Raw genomic sequence first — 21,986 nt, 5'->3', positions numbered from 1 at the left:
ACAGGCCAAAAGCAGTTACCTCCATATTCTATAAACTGTACAGTTGTTGGAAATCTAGAAGTTAATGGGATCCAAGACACATTACTCACAGGATGCACACCAAAATCTAGTTTTAGATCTTCTACCTTTTCCTGGATAAATTTTATTTCTCACTTTATAGAAACTTCTCAAAATGTCAGCTAAGTGAAGTTAAAAAATAATGCTTTATTTCCACAAATAGAGTACTTTCTCAACCTTAGAAGTCATTAGAGAAAGTTCATGCTCACATTTGCTGGGGTTACAAGGTATAAAAGCCTCACGATGTTGTGGATCCCAGGCCAGAGTTTCTCTTTGTCTGCTAGCTGAGAACATTCTTCTGATTTTGTGAGTACATCCTCAAAGCATTGTGAAAGCAGAAGGACAAATAATGCCATACACTTCCACAGGCCAGTGATCGCAAAATATCAGGGATAGGTCAGTGCTGTTAAATGAAGTCTGCAGGTCCATTTTATAATTTTATATGATACATTTGGCATTTACAGACTCCCTCATAACCTAAACTTCCAATCCGGAAAATTTTTAACCCTGCCATAAACTTTATCCTTAAAGAGTTTACTTAAGTGATTTTATATTCCTCGAACTGCAGACATGCTCAGCCTCTCTCCTGCTTACACCAGCTTAAACTCTGCAAATTCCCTTCCAATTAGGAAATGACTTGTTGTGCCCCCTTTTGTCCTTATAAAGTCTTAGAAGAGTTAGGAAATGAAAAGATATCCCAGTAGGAAACTATTCTATATTGCTTATGCTTAAAAGCTCCACAGGCATCTGAATAATGCAATAAACTTGTCTGCTTTACAGAATGAATAAACAGCCCCTGAAGAAATAAAACTCCTCTAAAGAATTAAGAATCCTATCTCAAGTTATGGCCTCATCAGTCATTATATGAAACTGGTGACAAACACTTTAAACAGGAGTAACCTTAGTAACTGAGGAATGAGAATCTTATCTTCACCCATCCACTGATCCTATCCATATGTTGGAATATCATAACCTGGAAGCTTGTGCTACACTTAACTGCACAAGCTCCTCCAGAAACAGAATCTATGATAAGCTTTTTGACATTGTCCTGAAGACAGTATCATCCCCTTGTTCTGCAAAAGAGCAACTACAACACAAAAAGATGATAGGCACTGCTTTTCGCTCTAAGTTATGAAATTTTTGATGGTACACATTTGTGAAAAATTTGGAGCCAGTACACCTTATTCTAGCACAATTCTATCTGCAAAGCTTCTGTTATTCAAGATGCAGGAGGAAAAATCCACACACTATGATTCTAAGATACTGTTATAACCATTTTTACATTTCAGGTAGTGTTCGAGCACCAAACAGTGAAGAAACGGGCCTGGAAATACTCCAGTTTTATAATCTGCACCCACATATTTTTTGAGCAGATAACTGACATCCCAAATTGTTATTCAAATTCTACTCCATACCAAAGATGGTGTGCCTATTTGAAATAAATGACACCTAGAAGTGAAAACATAGCCATCTTTTTATTTATTTTTATTTATAATCAGGCAGATATGAAATACTTAATGTATACAGAAGACTAACATCTTAGACATGCATTTTATCAATCAATCGCTCCATGTCAGGGAAGGAAACAGAGGAAAAAAAACATCAAAAAGAATTGCATTGACCTCTACAGACATTCAACAGCATGCTTTGCATGAAATTTTGCTAGTAAAAAGGTGAAATAAAATTAGAAATCACTAATACTGAAAACACTTTTTTTTAATTGCCATATTCATTTAGATCAATTTCCACCATACATTTTGCTTACCATTTCCACGCCATACTTCAGCCAGATGGCAGCTTCCTTCTCCAGGCTCTTTGCAGAACTCCACTACATCACGACAGGTTGTTTCTGGTGTAATTGGAACTTCTGTCAAAATCTGCTCGTTGTTACTCAGAAACACAGTTAATATCATCTGAAAGATAAAAGTAGCAGAATATTCCAAATCATAACCAGAATATGGGTAAAATGAAACAAAACCAAACACGGAGACAGAAAAGTCATACTTTGCAAAGGGTTGCAGCTGCTTAGTTACCTGCTAGAGCTGAAACATCTGAGAAGTCAGTTCTCCCCATTCTTCAGCTCCCACCCCAAGCTTGCTGTGTTGACCAGATGTACACACACCCTTACAGCAAAGTATTAAGCTTGCTTTCCTCATTCAAATCTATAACATCAAAGGACTACTTTCCCTCTAGAAACTGCTCCCAGCTATTCCAATTGGAAAGCTGCCATAAAATAGAAAATAGTTTTTCTTCCCCTTTCCACCTTAAAAAGATTTCAGATGACTGTGCATATCAGCTTAACTCACCTCACTCCCTTGCTTCGCATGTATTATGACACAGTCATTAACAATATGTTCACTTGCTACATGAGATTTTCCCAGGACAGTGGGGCACAGCCCCAAGCTGCTGGAGTTTAAGAAGCATTTGGAATGTGCTGCCAGCCATAAGGTTTGAGTTTTGGGTGGTCCTGTGCAGAGCTGGAATTTGGAATCTATGACCCTTTTGAGTTCCTTTTCCACTCAGAGTATTCTGTGACTCTGTATCTTCCTCTGCTAAGGACTTCTGCCTTATATAGTGTTCTTAATGTACTTGGTTTGTAGACCCTCATAGTGTTAACTGCAAAGGGTTGGAAGCACGTCCTTAACAGCTGACAGGATTGTAAGAAAATAAAAATCAAAATCAAAGAAAAAGTCCTAATATAGAGATTCTAAAGTGATTCATGTCTTCCCAGAATGAGATAGGTTTGAGGACCAGTTAAGGTTGCGTCTGGAAGCAGATATTTCTATCTCAGACTAAATCCTCAAAGAGATACTCCTCAAAGAGATACCTGACCTTCAGATATTGCTCAAAATTAAACAGATACTTTCCAACAATTCCTCTCCCCCACACCTCAATTTCCAATCAGTAAGCAAATCACAATACTGTTCTGTAAAGTTACAGCAATGGAAGACAGATGCAGCAATGTTTTAAAGACATGGCTATGATAATAGATGTCCCTAAAGAACATGAGAAAATTACTACAAAGATTAAACCTAATCATTTAGCAGCTGTTCATTAAATGAGCACTTCTCCACTTAAGAGTTGTGTTTCAATTTCCATAGGCAGATCTTCCACAATGGTAACATTTTTCATTTCTGGGACATATTACCTGTACCAAACTGGAGGTCTGCATTACTAACAGCTACACGCTGAGAAAGAGCAGTCCACCCCAGCACTCTGTCTACTTCAGAATGTAAGTATGGGACAAATTCTAAGGAATGTGGAGGTTTCCAGCTCTCAGCCTCCTTGTCAGATCTTCAGGCTATTTTAGCCCACATTTCTACTCTCCCTCAGCCTGCCACGCTTGTACTTATGCTGAAGTTTTCAAATTAACTGCATTTCCATGCAAAGAGCAGCCCCCCAGGGCTGTAAATATACTAGCATTCACCCTTGAGTTTCTCCAACAGTAGTAATAAAGCAAGCTATAGTACAGATAGGATGCAGCCACAGATAATGAAGATGTCTGTAACCAACTATTGTTTATAGCTCACAATGTTGTTTTCCCTCCCATACATGAAAAGGGTCAGGGCAGCCAAAATTCAATGGATGTGGAATCTTTTACAGGACAAACCCATGATATGGAATCCAGTAGTGGAATTTTCCTAGTACTTGAGAAGGAAGAGTCCTACATGAACATAAAACTTCGAAGAAACTTTAAGAGGTCATCTGATCTAGTCTCTTGGCCTCAGGCAAGATCAACTACACTGAAATTATCCTGCAGAGATGCTTGCTTAACCTGTTCTGAAGAATCTTTCATGATGGAAATTCCTCAACTTCCTTGAACCACCTTGAACCACCCCAGAAGTCCAGGCCTCTGGCTGCAAGGAAAAGTTCCATAAAAAAGTTCCATAAAGCTTAGTCAAAACTTTACTTGACATAGTTTAATTCTAATCTTCTCCTAGCCTCAGATACTGCCATCCAAAATTGACTTCAGATGACAGTACTAGTACTCTGCTTTCTTCAAGGCATGATGTCACTCACAATATCAACTGCGAGACAGCCAGGAAAGGTGCCTTGCTAATGAGGAGGCAAGGTGCTGTAGCCAGCTGCTCTCATACTGCTCCCAAACAAACTTGTTAAAGTAAGGATTTACTTATTTTTAACAGGTTGTCGGAGTAACACCATGGGAACTGAAATGTTGTGCTGTGAAACAGATGGCCTGAAACAAAGGAAGACTCAAAATATTGAGAATTATTAACATCTTGCAACATTAATTAGATTTTCAAATTGGAGTCATAGCTATCCCTAGTTGTGGTGGAATAATAATAATAATAATGTGGAATAATAATCAGAGGTAATTCATGAGGAAAAAATACAAAGAAGCATCGATGGAGCTGCAAAATTTGCTGCTGAAGAATACGAGCAAGGCATACTTGTGAAATACACAGTACACCCACTGATGCAAATTCACTTCATGAAAAAATGTTTTTAGCCAAGGATTAGGATGCAGGAGAACTGATAACTCCACTGGTTTCTCATTTTAAATAGATTCCAAATGGGAACAATTGTGGAAACACATGTTCTTAAAAATGAGTTCATAATCATATTAGCAATCCAGTTCAACCACCAAAATCTTCGTGTGTGGACACAACAGTACACAACAGGATCTACCCACGACTCACAACAATGTCACCTCAGTGCTTCGGCGTCGTATTTTGTTTCCACAGAATATATACTGAGCTTCAGGTCTGGCACTTGCCTTCTCAATATATAGATGCCACCTGCCTGCTGCTCTCTTCTGCTACTCCTGCTTCCAAACCAATGGCTTCATCCCAACTTTCAATTCCTGCTTCTATTTACTCCTCTATTCCCCACTTCTAATATAACCCTCCACAGTTCAGTTCTGTTCTGTGACAGGTAAGTTCTACCAACACCACAATCTGCCTTCAAAGCTACTTTGTTATCTCACTTCTCAGCTTACTGAGAATCTTCTACTCAACTGAAATCTTTACCCAACCAAGTAAAATAGTTACACATGTTCTTCATCTGCGGTCCCATTTCACCAGTTCCAATTTTCCTCTCCCATCACACTTCCTGTTACTTGAAGGTGACATTTAATCACTCCTGCTGTTTCTCAAGAAGAAAGGGATAAATTCACAAGATCTTTACCCTTGCTTACCCACCTCCTCTCTTTCCACAGCTGGATAACGTTGCCCACAAGTTTCAGCAAGCATCCTCTGTAGGGATTGCAATTTTATCTTTCTAGACCAGATCTCTTACTGATGACTCTGAAATCTTTACCATCCCGTTAACTCTTGTGAATGTCTGGCTTACAGTTTGAGTTCTATACAGCTGACACACAACCCTTAGACTTCACATTCATCATAACAGATACACAACATTAGAAGCTGTAATATAGGTATCTTTGACACCAATCATTTTCTTAGTCCTGTGTCCCAGACCCATCTCTAGTTCTTCTGTACAGTATGTAAGGTAGAGACAATGTTTTCTATCAGCCTGTTCAGCTCTCAGAATGCTCTCAGAACTTGGAAATATCCTTATCAGTACCCCAAATTTTCATTGGTGTTTTTTTTTTTTTTGTTTCTTTTATATTTGTGATGAGTAAAAATTATTTTTCAAGCTTATGGCTTTGACCACATCTTCTCTCTTTATCTGTTCCTGTTAAGCACAGTTTATAGCTCTTCCCTTTCCCACTGTGACAGAGTCTTCTTCCCTATCGTATTTCACACAGCATTAAGTGACACTGAAGTGGTCCTTCACACCAGCCTCTGCTCTCCATGTACTGAACAGACATTTTTATGCTTTCTTCTGTGCTGTTTATTGTGCTCATATGCACTAAGAAAGTGACCCCTGTTTTCCACGAAGAACTTCCTGGTTATAAAACAGAACAGACAACCATCAATACACTGAAAAAAGCTGATCAGGCACATGCATCTTGTTTTGTCTATCTGGACACCTCCAGCTGACCAGGTCAACCCTCATTTCCCAGGTCAACCCTCACTTCAACTCAAACTATGACTGCAAGAGCTCTGCAGCGATGATGAATTCATTATTCTGTCACAGTAAGATCCCACAAGGCCACAAACAAACACCTAACACATTACAAATACAGAAACAATCTTAAAAATGAGCCTGTTATCCTTTTGTTATGGTTTTATGATTTTTGTGACACCTTCGTTCTCTGTGAGCTTGCTCAGACCGTCCTAGACATTCCTACTTGAGTTTTGCAACTCCAGATGCGCTCTCCAAATACAATGCTACTATCACTGGGAAAAAAACATAAAAAACTACATTGAACCAGAAGCCAGCAGTTGATGTGGCCTGTGCTATTAGTTTTGGAATTGCCTACCAATGCAAGAACTTCCAGCTTCATTCAGAAGCCTGTCCTCACTCATTTTCTGCAATCTTACCAAAAAAGAAAATAACCAAACAACCACCAACCATAGCCACCCATAAAACCAAAAAGCAATGCTTTTGATCTTCAGCTCTTCTCTTCAACATGTATTTTCAGAGATAACACATCTGCCTTGTTCAAACAACGCCTTACACTACCCCAGGATATAAAGCACTGGTGCTTGAGTAGAATTAAACCGAGCAGCCTAAACTAGGACATAAAATCCCACAATTGCCTTATGCCCACGTTAATTTACTAACTCAGATAATACAATAAACTGTGGTGTGTCAGGCTAATACAATCCAGTGTAAGTACATATCTGCTGAAACCCTACTCTCTGAAAATCAAATTATTTAAGCTATCAGAAAGTGCCAAGAGGTGAAAAACCATGCCTTTGGTGACGAGGCATGCTAGTAATCACAACCCTGCATAAAAGAATGCTCAGAGAAAAAAATTACAAGTTATCAATTATGTCATGCAAAAGTTTGCTTGCATGGAATTCATGCCACTACATAAATCTTGCATCAGTTAAAGCTGTAGTTCCAGCTGCACATTTTGAGACCAAAGTGAACTCCTTTTTTCATGCACACACTGTCCCTTTTTATGATGGCAGACTTTATTAGGGAAAGCTTTAAGCAATTCTATTTTGAAAGAAACCAGATTATGAAGTTCTAAACACAAAACTGTTTTAATTAGGACTATATAGAAATCTATTCTTGACTTGAATAATTTCTTTTTACTCTGATATTTTGGAACAAACAAATCCCAAGCAAAACTACAATGTTGATTATTATATATAAATCTCAGAAAAGCAGTAAGATTTAACCATCCCGCTTTCATATATTTAGGAGAAATCTTTAAAGCAAGCCTAACAAACAAGTTATTCACCAGCATGCATTTGTCCCAGTAATTATTCACCTTAGAATTAAATCATGCTGAAAAATTTATTGCAATATATTTGTGACATTTCATATAAGAGAATGAAGTACATTACTATTCCTTACCACGTTTATCATTTTTTTGTGTACAGGGTGAGACATTAAACGAGTACAATTTTCGTACTTCTGAATTAATTTTGTCACAAGTAATCTGTACCAAACAGTTTAGGCCAAAGTTTAGAGCTCAGTCATGCCTGCTGACTGTATTGGTATAATGCACAAAAGCAGTGTAACCAGTACAGACTTGTAGAATACAAAAAGGAATAAAGCTTTCTGCCAGACTGCATACTTGCAAAACCAATGCCATGCTTCTTCATACTTTTTTTTTGTTTAATTTGAAGACGACTGTTTCCAAATAACCTGCAAAAGAGCTCACACAATTGGTTGCAGGTCTGTGATGCTAAAAACAACAGCCTGTGGAAGAATGATCTGATAAGAAGCATTAACTCCACACATTTCATTACTGATGTAAGTTCATTACTGAAATGTAAGCACTCAGAGTACTCAAAAACAAAAACTAACATTTTTCTTGGAATACATTTACTATGTTGATCAGATCTGAAAAATTCATGTCTCTTAAACATATTTATTTGAACTAGCTTCATGAAAGCCCTTTTTGCACAGGCTCACAGGTTGCATTAAACTGCTGCTTTGTCATTGCTAAAAGAAAAACGAACATCCATCTTAATGTTCACCTCTGGAGACATTTGCACAAGACAACCTGACCACAGAAAACATTGCAAGAAGATAAAAATAGTTTTGTTGGTCAATACTTGTAGCCAGAAACAAAGTGATAGAGGATAAACTTCTTACGGATGGATCACTTCTTAAATAAATGATTTAATTTCTCTCACAGAAATGTGGTTGTTATTCATTAAAAGAAATCTTATGATCTTCCTTCATTTCTGTAATGCTCACACATGTGCAATGGCTTAAGGAAGGGGGGAAAAAATCTCACAGATGTTTCCTCTGTGGAGTTTTACAACTGTTGCTTTTGTCCTCTTCAGAGGATAAGCTCTGACAGCAGGCATTCCACAGGATTTGGACTATTTCAAAAACCTACACCTGCTTGCTGTTTATTTACTGAAGCAATACACTATTGCTCTTTATTGCTGAAAGAAAGAAGCTGCAGTACCAAGGGTAAATTCAGAACGTGAAGCCTCGCAGTCCAAGCAGAGGCAGGCTTCCAGGTGAGCAAAGAAATATGCCAGCAGTTTTGCTAGAGGAAGGAAAGAGCAGCTATCATCAAGTATTTAAATACATCCAACTAAGCAAGGCGGGTCCTGCAGATCATTAATGAAAGGTATAGTAGTAGCTCACTGGAAGGCTTCCAGAGCTCCAGGAAAACACAACATAATAAAGAAATTTAAAGCAATTTAGAAGTTAACTCGTGTAAACACACGAGCAGCCCACGGACTCAAAGGGACAGTCAGAACCCACTTTGTTATATCCTAAGCCATGGTGCTAACCCTCTGCCAGCTCTGCAGGCTTTATCTTTATAGAAGCTGCTTGTTGTTTGTCACAACATTGGAGCGCTGCCTTTTAGATTCAGACTGTTCCTCTGAAAGCCAGCAGCAGCTGGGATTGCAATGAATTAGTTAAAAAGAGGGGCTACGCACGTGGCTATTGAAGGAAAAAATGAGGATAGCTGAAAAGGGATGAGTTAAAAGAGCAAAGAAGTTGCACTACAAATTAATTTAAAAGGACATCTGTCCAAGTGCAATATTTAACATCGAAACAATACATTTAAGAGTTCAATTAAATATTTTGCTTTCCAAAACATTAAGGAAGATATGTTACTGAAGAACAATACAACTCTAGTCCCTCTAAGATTTGCAGTAATGCTTCGTAAGTTCACTTGAGTTTAAGAATTAAATTAATCCAAGGTGACTCACATTCAGAGATCTTTTTATTAAATAAGAATCTCAGCTTTCCATTTGAACCAGAAGAAAGCTTAAAAGGTTGAAGAATAAAAAGAGTATTTAAGTTTTTGGAAGGTAGAAGATATGGGGAGAAGTCTTAGTTAAGATTTTTACATTTTGAGATTAGCAGTACTTCAATTTCCTTTAAAAGACAACTCATGATGGCAACACAAGGCAAAGCTGAAGAAGAACAACGTTAAGCATAATGTTTGGGGTTACTTGTCCTGAAAGAACACTCGTGCCTTAGAAATCAGCACACAACAGAAGCGTCCCACAGAATTGGTATCGCGGAACAGAACGTCCTCAAATTATTAAAAATATTTTGGCCAAGGCTGGGGAAAGGGAGGTGCTGAAGTTTCTACAATCTTGTGTTTGACCTTGTCAACAGCTACTGCAAAGTCATCCAAAAAATACCGAATTCCAAAAAAGCTTATTTCCTATGCAGACATTTCATCAGATAATTGCAGAGTAACAAAGACAGATTTAGTGCTTTTTCATTTAAAAAGTTTTCTAAGAAATGAATAAACCCATACCACAGGAGAAGGCTAACCAACTGAAAAAAAATTAAAAAAAAAAAGGATCTTTAGGGGAGACATTTTTCTTTTGTCAATTAATAAAGGCAGCTTGTAGCCAACCCAACAACACTGTTTCATTTTACAAAGAAATAGTATTTATGAAACCTAGAGACTCACATCCATATATAACGTTACAATCGGAAGCAGTGCTCTTTTGTTTTCCATAGGGCACAGTAAGAGCAAACAGCCACAGCTTTCTTCCACTGAGTGGAAACCATTAACAAAATACTGATTGTTTCACAGATTGCTTTCAGGGAATACCAGCCATTCAATCAGTGATGTAATGTTATCTGGCTTGGCAAAAATGTAAGAAGTGAAAGAAGAACATATCCTTTGCGATCCAACAGGCAGTCTGCAAAGTTCTCCTTCCATCATCAGAGTAGAAATCACACAATATAAATTAACTCTTTCAAGTACATATCTTCAGGTTTTTTTGTTTGTTTGTTTGTTTTTTTACATGGAAGGTTTAGAAATTAAAAGTGTTCTATCTTGCTGTCAGACACCCACTTTGGCTTAATGAAACAAAGAAAAAGCAAGCATGCAAAGACTCCATACACCTCCCCTCCCCTGCTCTCCAACCCTAACCCCCCCCTACAAGAAACTCCAACTGAACTTACACAAGGTAAAGCTTTCAAGAACTTGGATATTTGTTACACATAAAAAACCCACCAAGGAAAGATCTCGTACAAACACCCTAAGCCACGATAAGAAATCAGCACATGGTGATTTATTCTAAAACCTAATTTTACAGCACATAAAAAGCAAAGTAATCCCACCTTCTTTTTTATAACTCTGTCCTTCACCCAGCTTTTAGAGTTCCGTCCAGTCTTTTCCGGTAGCCAAGATCTCTCTTTTGATGTTTTTATAATATTCTGAAGAACCATTCTTAAAATATTCTTCATGTGGAAAAGCTGTAGTAGTGATTATAAATATATTGTGCAGAGCTAAAACCTAGAACAGTTCCTGTGCAACAACTACAGTGAAAAACTACTTAAATGGGATTATTTTTGGTCTGCTGGCATACAAAATCAAGCAGCAATGACGAGCAGTGATAAGATGTTCCAAAGAAACAAGACAGGCCACAGTTGTGACAGGAACAAGATAGGCGAGATCAAGTTTCCCCTAATTAGGCAAGGTTGCAGTAGGGGAGTTCTGCTATCCTCTCATTGTGCAATAGTCATCTTTGTTTGATATTATGATGACAAACATTAAATATTCATCTTAAATAAATTTACATATAAGGCTCTGTGTGTCTCAGAAGAGGCAAGTGATTTCTCTGCTGCAGAGGGCAATGAGATGAGCAAAAGCTCCAGGAGAAATAATTCCAGCATCTCCCAGAGACTCTTCCACGATACATTCCCTTAAATCAACAGAATGATTTAGAAGGCCAAACAACTTAAATAAAATAAAGCCCACTAGGCATTTAAACTATAGTATTTTTAGGCATAAGTACTACTCCATTCTTGGCAAACTCTTTCTTTTTGCTGGATGTAATTCAAGCAGCAGAGAATACGAAATGGTAAGCTGTGGTTCTGATTGCCTCTTCATGTCAAGGGACACGGAGTGTTTATCATCATTCCTGTCAACACCATACAGGATCCAGAGTGGGGGACAGAAAGATGGCACCAACGTAGCTCATACTCTGCAACTGCACAAGCAAAGCATATTCCTCGGCCCAATCCATTCCCTTAATAGAGAAAATGAAGAGAAGGAGTAAACAAGTGACCCAGGGGAAAAAAACAAAACAAAACAAAAAAAAGAAGCACACGCAAGAGAACTTAAACAGCCCATCTCTCTTACAGCAGAAATGTGTTAGATGTTCTGAGCAGCACCTTACGCACTAACTGCGGGAAGGAAAGAGCAATGGATCCTCAGCTCATTTTGTAATCCACAGAACTGTGGAATCACCCTTCTCCTCAAGCAGCAGCAGAGGGGAGAGCAAACAAGTACGATTCCATATTTAGCCTGCTTCAACATTCAGAAACAGCACTGTCCTTCCTTAACACATTTTGTCTGAAATGCAAACATTCTGATCCCGTGCAGCCTTCCTTCCTCATCAGCAAACGTGTGTCATGTAGACAGGTTTACTGGGAGGATAATTAGTAGAACCATTACAGACATTCAGAATGCAGTGACATAAAACGTTAATCTATGAGGGACTGAGGATGTTTTGAATAAATGAGAATCTAGAGAATATTTGGTTAAAAGGGAAGGGTTGGTTTGCTTTTGAAAGGGTGGAAAAATCTAAACTGGTTGCTCTCCAAAAACAGACTGTATCTTTATCTGCCAGAAAAATAAACTATCGCATGAATAAATATTTGAGAGACAAAGCTGAGCCCATATTAACACACTGTGCCCCTCTTCCAACTATTGCTACTCACTGAATGTTTCTGAACTCCCACAGAAAAAATCCCAAATCTTACGAACACCATACTCACAATAGGAATCCTTAATAAGCATGTATTTCACAAGCATACTGGAAAGTCCAAATCTGATATCTGCCATCACTGGGAGTAATCAGGACCTTTTTAAAGAAGAACATGAACTGGAAAACATGCACCACTGAATTTTCCTCCTTTTATTCTGTCATTCCCAACTTTTGAAATAATTGAAAACACCTGCGGTTACTCACTAAATGAGATAAATAAGAGCAATACAAGCACAGTGTAGCTCCTCCTTCTTTCTCCCACACTTCATAAATGTATTGTCTCCAAATTGAGGATCTGACCCAGCACAGTTACCTGGCTGACTGATTTATAACCACTACTTCCAAGTAGGTAATTATGAATCTAGGAGACTGAGAGAATGGTAAGGACACCACAACCATACCTGGTTGCCTCATGTATCATCAGCCTCAAAATCCTAAGTTAAACAAACAAGGAGATTTTTTTGGCCCAAGAAACATGAAGAGGTTTTCAGCATTCTAAATGAAGACAAAGTTCTCCATTAACATAAATTAATACCTTACATAAAAAAATGTAGGTACAATGATACAAGAGACTTGCACTGTGTAATGAAGCTCATATTGAGAAAACTATACATCCACTCAGTTCCTACTCAATAGGAGAGTAGAACACAGACTATGATCCTACTGCAGCATTTTAACTAAAAGACACTCCTAACCTCCAAGCAACACATGTGATGATGTAGCAAACAGAACAAAACTAAAGTGAAATTCCAGAAAACACACACAATTTTTACACCAAGCCCAAAATGGAAAACTACTTAAAACTACAGATCACAACTGTGGATGGAAGCAAATAAGAATACACTGAAATAATGGACAAAACCAAATAGCAAGAGTTCAGAAGGATTAAAACATAACACTGCGCTCGTGGTATCACTAACAGTTTAAGTCTTGTTTTAGTAACTTTGATTCTGCTTTGCCTCTCTCTGTCTCAACATTCACACGATGGTGCTCTCTCCTGTGTTTGAAGACACCTTTTCTCACAAGAAAACTACAGTATTTAACAAAACAGAATGACTTGGGTTTCCAGCTAGGGTGGGGAAAAGAAGACAGGAGGACTATAAAGCAATTCAGACACAATCAGGATGTTCTCATCCTCAAGCACTGGAAGTTGAGGCTGCTGAGACCTCACTGCTTGAAAACATTTATGTACAGTTTGAGTCACAGTAAGAAAAAGATGATCAACAGCTTTCCCCTCCTTCTGAAAGGGTACAGACAAGTACCTGCATACTCCAGATCAAGCTTACTTGCTATTTACTGCCGTCAGTTCTTCAGTGCTCTGAGCACAAACCAAATAGCACTTGCTAGCTTCAAGACCTTCCTCCCCAGTGAGCTACAACAACTGTGGATAAGGGGCTACAGTAAGCGGGGATAATACTTGCCAGGTGAGATATTAGAATGGCTCAAGATACAGTGTTTCCAATATAGTATTTTTGTATCCAGTAAATTATCTGAGTAACTGTAGCTTACACATCCCTTAAAATGCTTTTTCTAACTTACTCTGTAGTTTAAAAACAACGATATAAAAAAGGCTATTAAAAGTGTAAGGTCTGGTAAACATGGCGTTGACTAGCAGACATCAATCCATGCAACATGGTTTTGAAATGACTGCACTGATGCTGATTAAGCATAAAAGGAGGTCAATCATTACAGATCTTTTTCTGGTAGCAGAAAACCATGCCTCAGACTTGCAGTTAATTGTTTCCAAAATTTAAGTAACTCAGGACAATAAAGCAGTAAGCAAGGAGATGAAGAATCAGGCACACTGAGACATTCGGAGCTCCATGCAGAGATGAATATTGAGATGTTTCACAGTTTATTTTTATAAGACACTGTTTCAAAACCTCAGCATCTCCCATACAGTCCAACTGTTTGGATTCTGAATAGTAACTAACCCACTTGTGAGCCCATTTGTTAGCCTGCTGAATCATACCAAACTGTTACACTCTGAAAAATTTGCTGGTTATGGATACACAGCAGGAAAATCTAACCTCTTTCTCTGTCAACACACCTGAACAGCAAACTGAACAACCAGGATGCTGCTTGACTGTAATAAAGCTAAGTATCTAACAGAGGTTGCAATTTTGATGCTGACCACCGCATCTTCATATAGCACATGCTCTAAGATGTTATCATCACAAAACCCTAACAGTCTGAGAATTTTCTGCAGTACAATTAAAGTCTGTAAATGTACAAATACCATCTTCTTACACATCTCCTCAAAGGAAGTAACTGAAATGTTCCAAAATCCCTCTCTCTGGCAGAATGAGATAGGCTGTGGTCAGGTTTTGATCAGTGTATTTGTTAAGAGTGTATAAGATATCCAGATATGCTTGCTGAAGCTTCCTCTCCCTGCCCCCAACCCAAGTAAAAAGCTTTCAGAAAAGGTTAAAAAAAAAAAGTAATACTAACAGGTGCATCAATTGTCTTGAGCCATGTTAGACAACTTGTATTGGAAGAAAGGATTAGAAGAAGGTTTTCTTAAACGTATACTCAAAGTATATCACCTCGGTTTAAACTATACCTGTTACTCTAATCTAAGACTTAATCCTGCTTGAGAAATTAAGAAAATATACATATTTAGGTAAGACTATACTTGATGGCTATCATAATCTCTGCTGCTCTCAGACTGCCCTGTTTCTCTCCTTTAAAGATCAGAGAGCAGCGTAAGCATTACTTTTTTCATCATATCAGTATTACATGAGAAAAGGGCTGCATTACTAACTCTCAACAATTCCCAGCTACTCACACTCAGACATCTGGACAGACATATACAGTGTTTTTTTTTTTTTCTTTGGAGAGAAAGGTTTGAGAGTCTCAAAAGGTCAAAAAATGGTCTTCCAAGAGAGACGTAGAACACAGAATTAACCTAGATGCTAGTTAATGCATTGTGCTTATGTGCATGGGGACAACCTATAGGAACTGGGATCGATAAAATTCTTCTACAAGAATCTGGCAGAGATCTCGAGCACTGCACTGTTTTCTTGCTTTGGTTTTAAAGCCCTGGGAAGTTGGTCCTCTTTGCCTCCTGAGCCACAAATTACACATCAAAGCCTTCTAAACATATCTCACCATGTTTGTTCATTGCCTCACAGTTCTTTCAGGCTGAAAATCTCAACAACGTAAACCAACAGAATTGATGACACCCTTTGGCAATCTCTGCATTTCTGCCCTTCCCCATGATGGCTCCAGCACCTCTCTGACCCCGCACCGAGGCGGCTTCCGTGTGCTAAGCTGTCAGAAAAGTATCTCGACAAAAAAAGCAAACAACTTCCTGCTGAGTTAGCAAACTAAAGTGGCTCAGCATGGAATCAGACAAGCACAGAGCCAGCACAGGAGAGGGGCAGCAGGAAGAGAGGAGCACTGCAGCCCCTGCAGTGGTTACTTCCTACCAGTGAAGACCTAGGCTCAATTGTGCCACAACGAGGAAAGAATGGAAAGAAATCAGAAGGAACACAGTACTGAAAAGACAAATGACAGCAAATCAGTGACCTCTGCCTAAACATTGCATTGGTTGATTAGCTATGGTTATAACTTTTGTATTTGCTTCTCAAAAATTCCCCCAGTACCACATATTCCACCAAAAAAAGAGTCCTTTACTTGCTCCTGTTCTAAGCAACATACATGAAGCACTACTGGGCTCCCAGAACAGAAGGGGTGAAACTCTTACCTCTGAAGCCACAACATTACTGCAGCACAGTGATCTTAAGGTTCATTTCACAGTTCTTCTGAACTTGTCAACAGTCAGAGAATAAAATGAAAAATATGATGTTTGGCTACAGCTTCCTAGCACTGAAGAGAACAATCAGGCAGTGCTGAAATGAGGAGGTCCCGCTTCCCTACCCCCTCCTTGGCTGTCCCTCTGAGCCCAACAGCCTGCTCCTTCCTGAATCAGCACAGACATTGGGAGCCACAATATAAGCTGATCTAATGGACTAGCCTAGCAGGATATGCATATACATGCTCACCTACCCCTTCCATATCCTTTGAGTGCGATTATTGCTTCCATTTTTAGTGACCTGGACTGAGTTACTAAGGAAGGCAGTACAGTGTGCTCAAAGCAAACGGGGAGAAGGAGCAGCGAGGAGCAAGGAAGAAGGAAGCAGCCACTTCCACTGGTCACGGGAAATGGTTAGTTAAGCTCATCTCCATTGTGAAGCCTCAGCCCCGAAAGGAATTCAGCTTCCCCAACATCCTACTGTACTATGGTGATAAATGCATGCCCTCCACCACAAGCAGGGTTACACACACTGCTGAGCTACATTTCAGTCAAAGAATAGAGTGACTTAAAATCTAGCAAAAGCAGTTTAAAATCTGGATTCAAAACAACTTTTTCTTCTGTAACCAGTTCATATACTTGTTTGTCCTTCAATCCGTCACACAATTTATACTTCATCCTCTTGATGAGGGTAAAGGTTTTGACACCCAAATCTACCTCTGAAGAACAGCACCTGTTACAGCACAATAAAGTTTTATTGCTGTCCCTCCTTAAAAATTGCTTTCAGAGACTTAAAGCACTGAGCACTTTCCGAGTATATATTCCTTAATACACTCCAGATCCTTACATGCTTCTGAGTTTAATCGATTCTAATGGCAGACTTCCAAACTACTAGAAAAACATACAGTATTTATTTACTTACAAGACTCACAATTTCAGAATCAGTGAGCCACGGGATCCAAAACTAATGGAAAGGATGCTCACAGACATTTTGAAGACATTTTACATCACCTAATAATAACACCTCCCAATTTAAAAAAAGATGAACTGCACTTTGCTTGGGCCTGACAAGCCCAAGGTTAACCAGTGTTCCAGGCTGGCACATTCAGTTAGAGAAGAAATATTCTGAGCTATCTCCTGTGCTAGGAATTACTACATGGCAATACTAAGTTTTTAATTTAGATAGTGTTTAAGAATGGTAAATTCTAAAAGCAAGTTATGATACAGAGGGAGCAAGGGACTCCCCTTGACTCCCCTATTTATGCAGTAATCAGCTTGCTTCTTCAAATTCCTATTCTTGATAATTACCATTTTATTTAGTCTTTGAAACTGCTTCCTTGAAAACAAGTTCTAAAAAACCGTGATTAAGATAGAAAAAAGGCGACCTCTGAATCTGACACCAAGCAAACTCCACTAAGGAGTCACCATCTTTATTCTGTGTATGGACAGCCCTTAGCAGGATGTGGGCAGCTCCATAGGCAGGCAGTGCTAATAGGAAGAATCAAAAGAACACAGGAGAATGGTTTTCAGAACATAGTGAGAAGGCCTGCATTTCACACCAAACTTCATTTGTTACATTAACAGAACTGCATCACGCTCAGCAGCATTTTGTTTTCTACTAAGCCCTCTCCAATGTTTGCAATGGACAACAACCTCATCTACATCAATTTTAAAGAGAAACTAATAGACATGAATATTTCCTCAAGATCTTCTCACACGCTTGTGGATTTTAAGGAAACATTTAACAAATATTCTTAAATATTCCATTATTGCACCACTCTACAAAAAGTTACTTTCCATTGACATGGTGAAGCTCATTAGTTTATTTTTAAATACAGATTAGGCCATGTTTTATTATCATAAAAGAATGGTGACATGATCCAAAAAACATGAAATAGCCTTTGAGCATCACTGCAATAAGGAACTCTACTAATAATGCCTGATAAACTTGCAAATTATTCTCTCAAGTCAGTTCAGATTTATTCAGCAAACAAGGATGGTATCAGCAATGCTGATATTTATACAGCTCTGAATTAATTGCAATACATTTTATCTTAGCATCACTGAAATTTGCTAATATTAATTTAAGTGTGTTAGTGACATACCTTCCTTTAGGCACATACAACGTATAGGACTAAAGTTGTGACTTATTATTAGTGACTGTTCTAAGGAAGACAACCATGTATACTGATTTGAAATCACTTTGCTTTTAAATTAAGAATAAGCAACACCCACTGTGGATTTGCTGGAAAAGGTTTTAGACTGCACACATTAAAAGCATATACTCACTTGAAAAAAACCCTATAAAAACTCAACAAGAAAAAAAAAAGAAGTAACCCTTTTTCTCTATTCACCTGGAAGATTACCCAATTTAAACCTAACTCGTGGAGATAGCCATCTTTGGTTTGTGCTTTATCAATCACGTTATCTGTCTTCGTAGATCAGTAACATATGCAGCAATTAGAAAGATATTAATGCACACTGTAATATTGAGATCCACTTGTGTATTCTCTAGTCTAACATAAAATACACACCAGGGATTATCTTTCAAGAGGAGCTGCAGTTTCACACAAAATTAACCAAAGCACAGCCCACATCTCATTACCACTTGGAAGCCCAACTGTGTTCACAACCACCAATAAGCCAATTTTTCTAGCTCATAAAAACAAAGTAGAATAAGCAATATAGACTTGCATGGAAAGGATGCTAAGGAACAGAAAAAGAGATATACTGGTAGCAAAAGAAATCACAACTGATAAACCCTCTCATAAGTAACCCCATTCCCACATGAAAAAAAAAACCACCACTAACAACAAAACACAGGAAAAGAGGAAAAAAATCATCACTCCATTTTCTATTCTTCAGACATTACTTCATTCTTAAAAGCCAATGTACAGAACACTAAAAAAAATTACAACCCCAAAATGACCTCACTGAAGTATGTCAAATGGGATAAACACAAGTCACAAAAAAAAAATTACAAGTCTGCTACTTCCCAAACATTTCATTTCAACTTGTCGACAAAGATGGAGCAATACCCACTTGTTAAAGTTCAATTCCTGTAGTACAACAGTCTGTCCTCTTGCTATTATTATATGCTTTTGCTAATTATGAGGAAACAAAACAAAAAAGGATCAAGGAAAAAACAGTTCATCTTTATTTGAGCTCAAGGAATCCCAGCACAGTTTTCCCTTTTCAGAATAGGAAAACTCAAGTTAAAAAAAAATTATATATACGAAAGACAGCCAGCCCCATCTGGTCCAGTTCTATAGCCATATGTTCACATCATTCTGATATTATGCTGATCATTCCAGTAAATGGTTTACTTCCCATCCTTGCAGCCCACAAATCAAGTAGCTGGGATAAGAAACTGGAAGACTAATGGCACTATCAAAGCGTCCATTTGAATACGTATATTACTGACTTTATGACAGACTGCCCACAGCAGCATCTAAAAGCTCTTCAGAAAAGCTAAATATTTATTATTTTAGGATTCAGACTCAGCAAGCTCTAATCTGCAACTTTAGTACCACTGCAGCAAGGTAATTTGTTTTTATTAAAACTCAGCTGTCAGTGGAAAACGCTTTGAAGTAGATTTCAAAAACATAATAAAAGTCAGAATCTTATAACACTTTCAAATAACCACAAGCAACTGCTATACTTCAGCAAGTACGAAGACAACAGCACTGGCCAAAAAAAAAAAAGAAAAAGAAAAACAGCAAGGCAACACCACAGACTTTTACAGAAAGCCAATCATTGGAGCACGGAAGTTGTGACATTTGCCTCACTCATTCACGAGTCAGTAATGGGAAACAAATACATTTATTATGACTCGGCCTACCGCTGGCACAGGTTTGCAGTAAGAATGTTATGAATGTGAAGCACAGCCCCAGCTGGGATGGATGGACAGTCATAGAATCACACCACAGACTGCCTTGGGTCGGAAGGGATCTCCCAGATCACCCAGCTCCAAGCCCCAGCCGTGAGCCGGGTTGCCACTGCCATCTCAGCTTCGCTTTCACCCGCTGACACCCACTCGTGCGCCTTCACATCACGTGCGTAGCTCCATGAACTCAGCTGCCGGTTTCCAGAGCACGCAGCTCAGAGAGATCCTCCTCCAGCACCAGCCACGGGAATCGGAAGGCACGCGGCGCCAAGCATCTCGTCGCAGCGCCCGCCGACGAGCGCTACCTGCGCCCTTCCTTCTGCAATCCCGCATCTGGGCTGAGCCGCGCACTTCCTGCTCTCAGCCGCCGAGCAAAGTTGGGAGCGGTGACATTTCCTGAAAGACGTCCCCTCCGCTCTCCCCGTTCTGCTGCAGTGCCTCGAGCACTGCGGAGGAACTGTGCGTTAAAGCTCTTTTCCCCGGAGGTCGGCGGAAACAAAAGAAATAACGCAACACAACTGGCGTTGGGGAGGAAAAACAGCGCGGCGGCACACACACACACACGCACGCACACACGCTCCGCCCGCAGCACCCCGCGCCAGGCCCGGCCCGAGCGGAGCCGCCGCAGCCCCACGCAGGGGCAGGACGGTCCCGGAAGGCGGCTCCGGTGGCCGCGGCCGGGACCTGTCACGGCGGCGAAAGACACCCGTGGGGCCCCGGGGCCGACGAGGATCAGCGGCCGCACCCGCGGCCCCGCGCCTCGCCGCGCTCCGTCCGCCCCGGCTGCCCCACAGGAAGGGGTGATGGATCCCGGTGCCAGGCGGGCCCGGCCGCTCCCCACTCACCGGCATCATCTCCGCCGCTGTCCCCACGCCGAGGCTCAGCCGTGCCGTGCCGTGCCGTGCCGTGCCGCGCCGCGCCGGGCCTCTCACGCTGCCGCCTCTCACCCTAGCGGCAGTGACAGGTGCTCCCGCGCGGCTCGCTCCCCGCAGCGGGCGGAAGGAAGAGGCGAAGGCGGCGGCCGGGCTCGCAGCCCCCTCCTCCTCCTCCTTCTCAGCGCGGCGGCAACGGCGGCCTCCTGCCTGCCTGCCCGCCTCCTTCCCCCGGCGCTTCCTGCTCCACTCCGCCCGCGCCGCGTCGCCCCGCCAGGGGTTAATCGCCGCCGCCGCCCCATTGGCCGGGCCGGAAGCGCGGGGGGCGGGGCGACGGGGGGCGCGCTCACGGCGGAGGACGGCGGTGCGCGCGCGCGCGCGCGCGGCCCCTGTGCCGCGGTGCTCGCGGTGCTCCCGCTGCTCCCGGCGCTGCCGCCTCGCTCCGGGCCCGGAGGAAACGTGTTGGGGCGGTGCGTGCCCCTGTGCCTCGTTTTGTAGCGGTGCAGCAGCGAGATGAGAGATAACAGCTTGCGAGAAGCCAGGCCCGGTGCTGAGTGAACGGCAGTACCGTGTGTCGGCACTGCGACATGCGGCGTAGGTAAATGTCGTATTGCTGTGAGTCTGCAATCCTAATCTGAAAATCGCATCGCCCTGCCCAGTGATGCTTCCCCTGCTTCTGTAGATGGCCGTTTTACAGTCTTCGTGACTGCATTTGCACATCGCCGTGCCCAATATCAGCTAGGAGTAACAAAAATGTAATCCAGGGGAGTTCTTGAGAGGACCTCGGGTGCTGTTTGTATATACAGTCTTTAAGCTTAAGCATGACAGTAGCAGTGATAATTGCGTACTGATCTCAAACATGAGTCTGTTCATGAAGTTTAACCTGTTTATGTGTTTCTGTTAACAGATGGTTGTGTAAACTGCCTGTGTGTGTCCTTGTCAGTGTAGTTGAAAGGCTGAACTCTGTGACAAAGCTGCTGCCCTTCTTAAGTTGGCCCTGCAGAAAAATCTTACTCACATCACATGATAATACTGTATCAATTTGAACTTGTTTTGCAAGCGTTATTTGGAGTGCTACTCACTTTATCCTAGTTTCTTGCAAATTATGATTCTACCTCTTACACGTCTTTAGAAATAGGTAAGGCTATGATACTTCT

General features: G+C 40.5%; 1 protein-coding gene across 7 annotated transcripts in view; it reads right to left on the bottom strand.

Moving 5' to 3' along the window:
• PPP1R13B (protein phosphatase 1 regulatory subunit 13B) overlaps window positions 1–21,056 on the bottom strand; it is a 62,016-nt gene extending 40,960 nt beyond the window's left edge. For 4 of the 7 annotated variants that reach the window (XM_065749547.1, XM_065749557.1, XM_065749591.1 and 1 more), the window contains exons 1-2: window positions 10,663–10,877; window positions 1,823–1,970 (exon numbers count right to left, since the gene is read on the bottom strand). In XM_065749547.1, coding sequence (XP_065605619.1) covers window positions 1,823–1,970; window positions 10,663–10,788 — 274 coding nt within the window. In that variant the 5' untranslated portion in view covers window positions 10,789–10,877. Of the gene's footprint in view, window positions 1–1,822; window positions 2,079–10,662; window positions 10,878–20,107; window positions 20,127–20,802 lie in introns of those variants that run through there. The other 3 variants (XM_065749576.1, XM_065749583.1, XM_065749600.1) reach the window with 3 other exon arrangements.
• Window positions 21,057–21,986: the final 930 nt, after the last annotated feature.

Source organism: Cyrtonyx montezumae, unplaced genomic scaffold, assembly GCF_038088225.1.
Source record: "Cyrtonyx montezumae isolate F1298 unplaced genomic scaffold, pur_monq_1.0 scaffold_10, whole genome shotgun sequence".
In the NCBI taxonomy this organism is placed as follows: domain Eukaryota; kingdom Metazoa; phylum Chordata; class Aves; order Galliformes; family Odontophoridae; genus Cyrtonyx; species Cyrtonyx montezumae.
The sequence above is the reverse complement of the archived record's forward strand: the minus strand, read 5'-3'. Positions and strand labels throughout refer to the sequence as shown.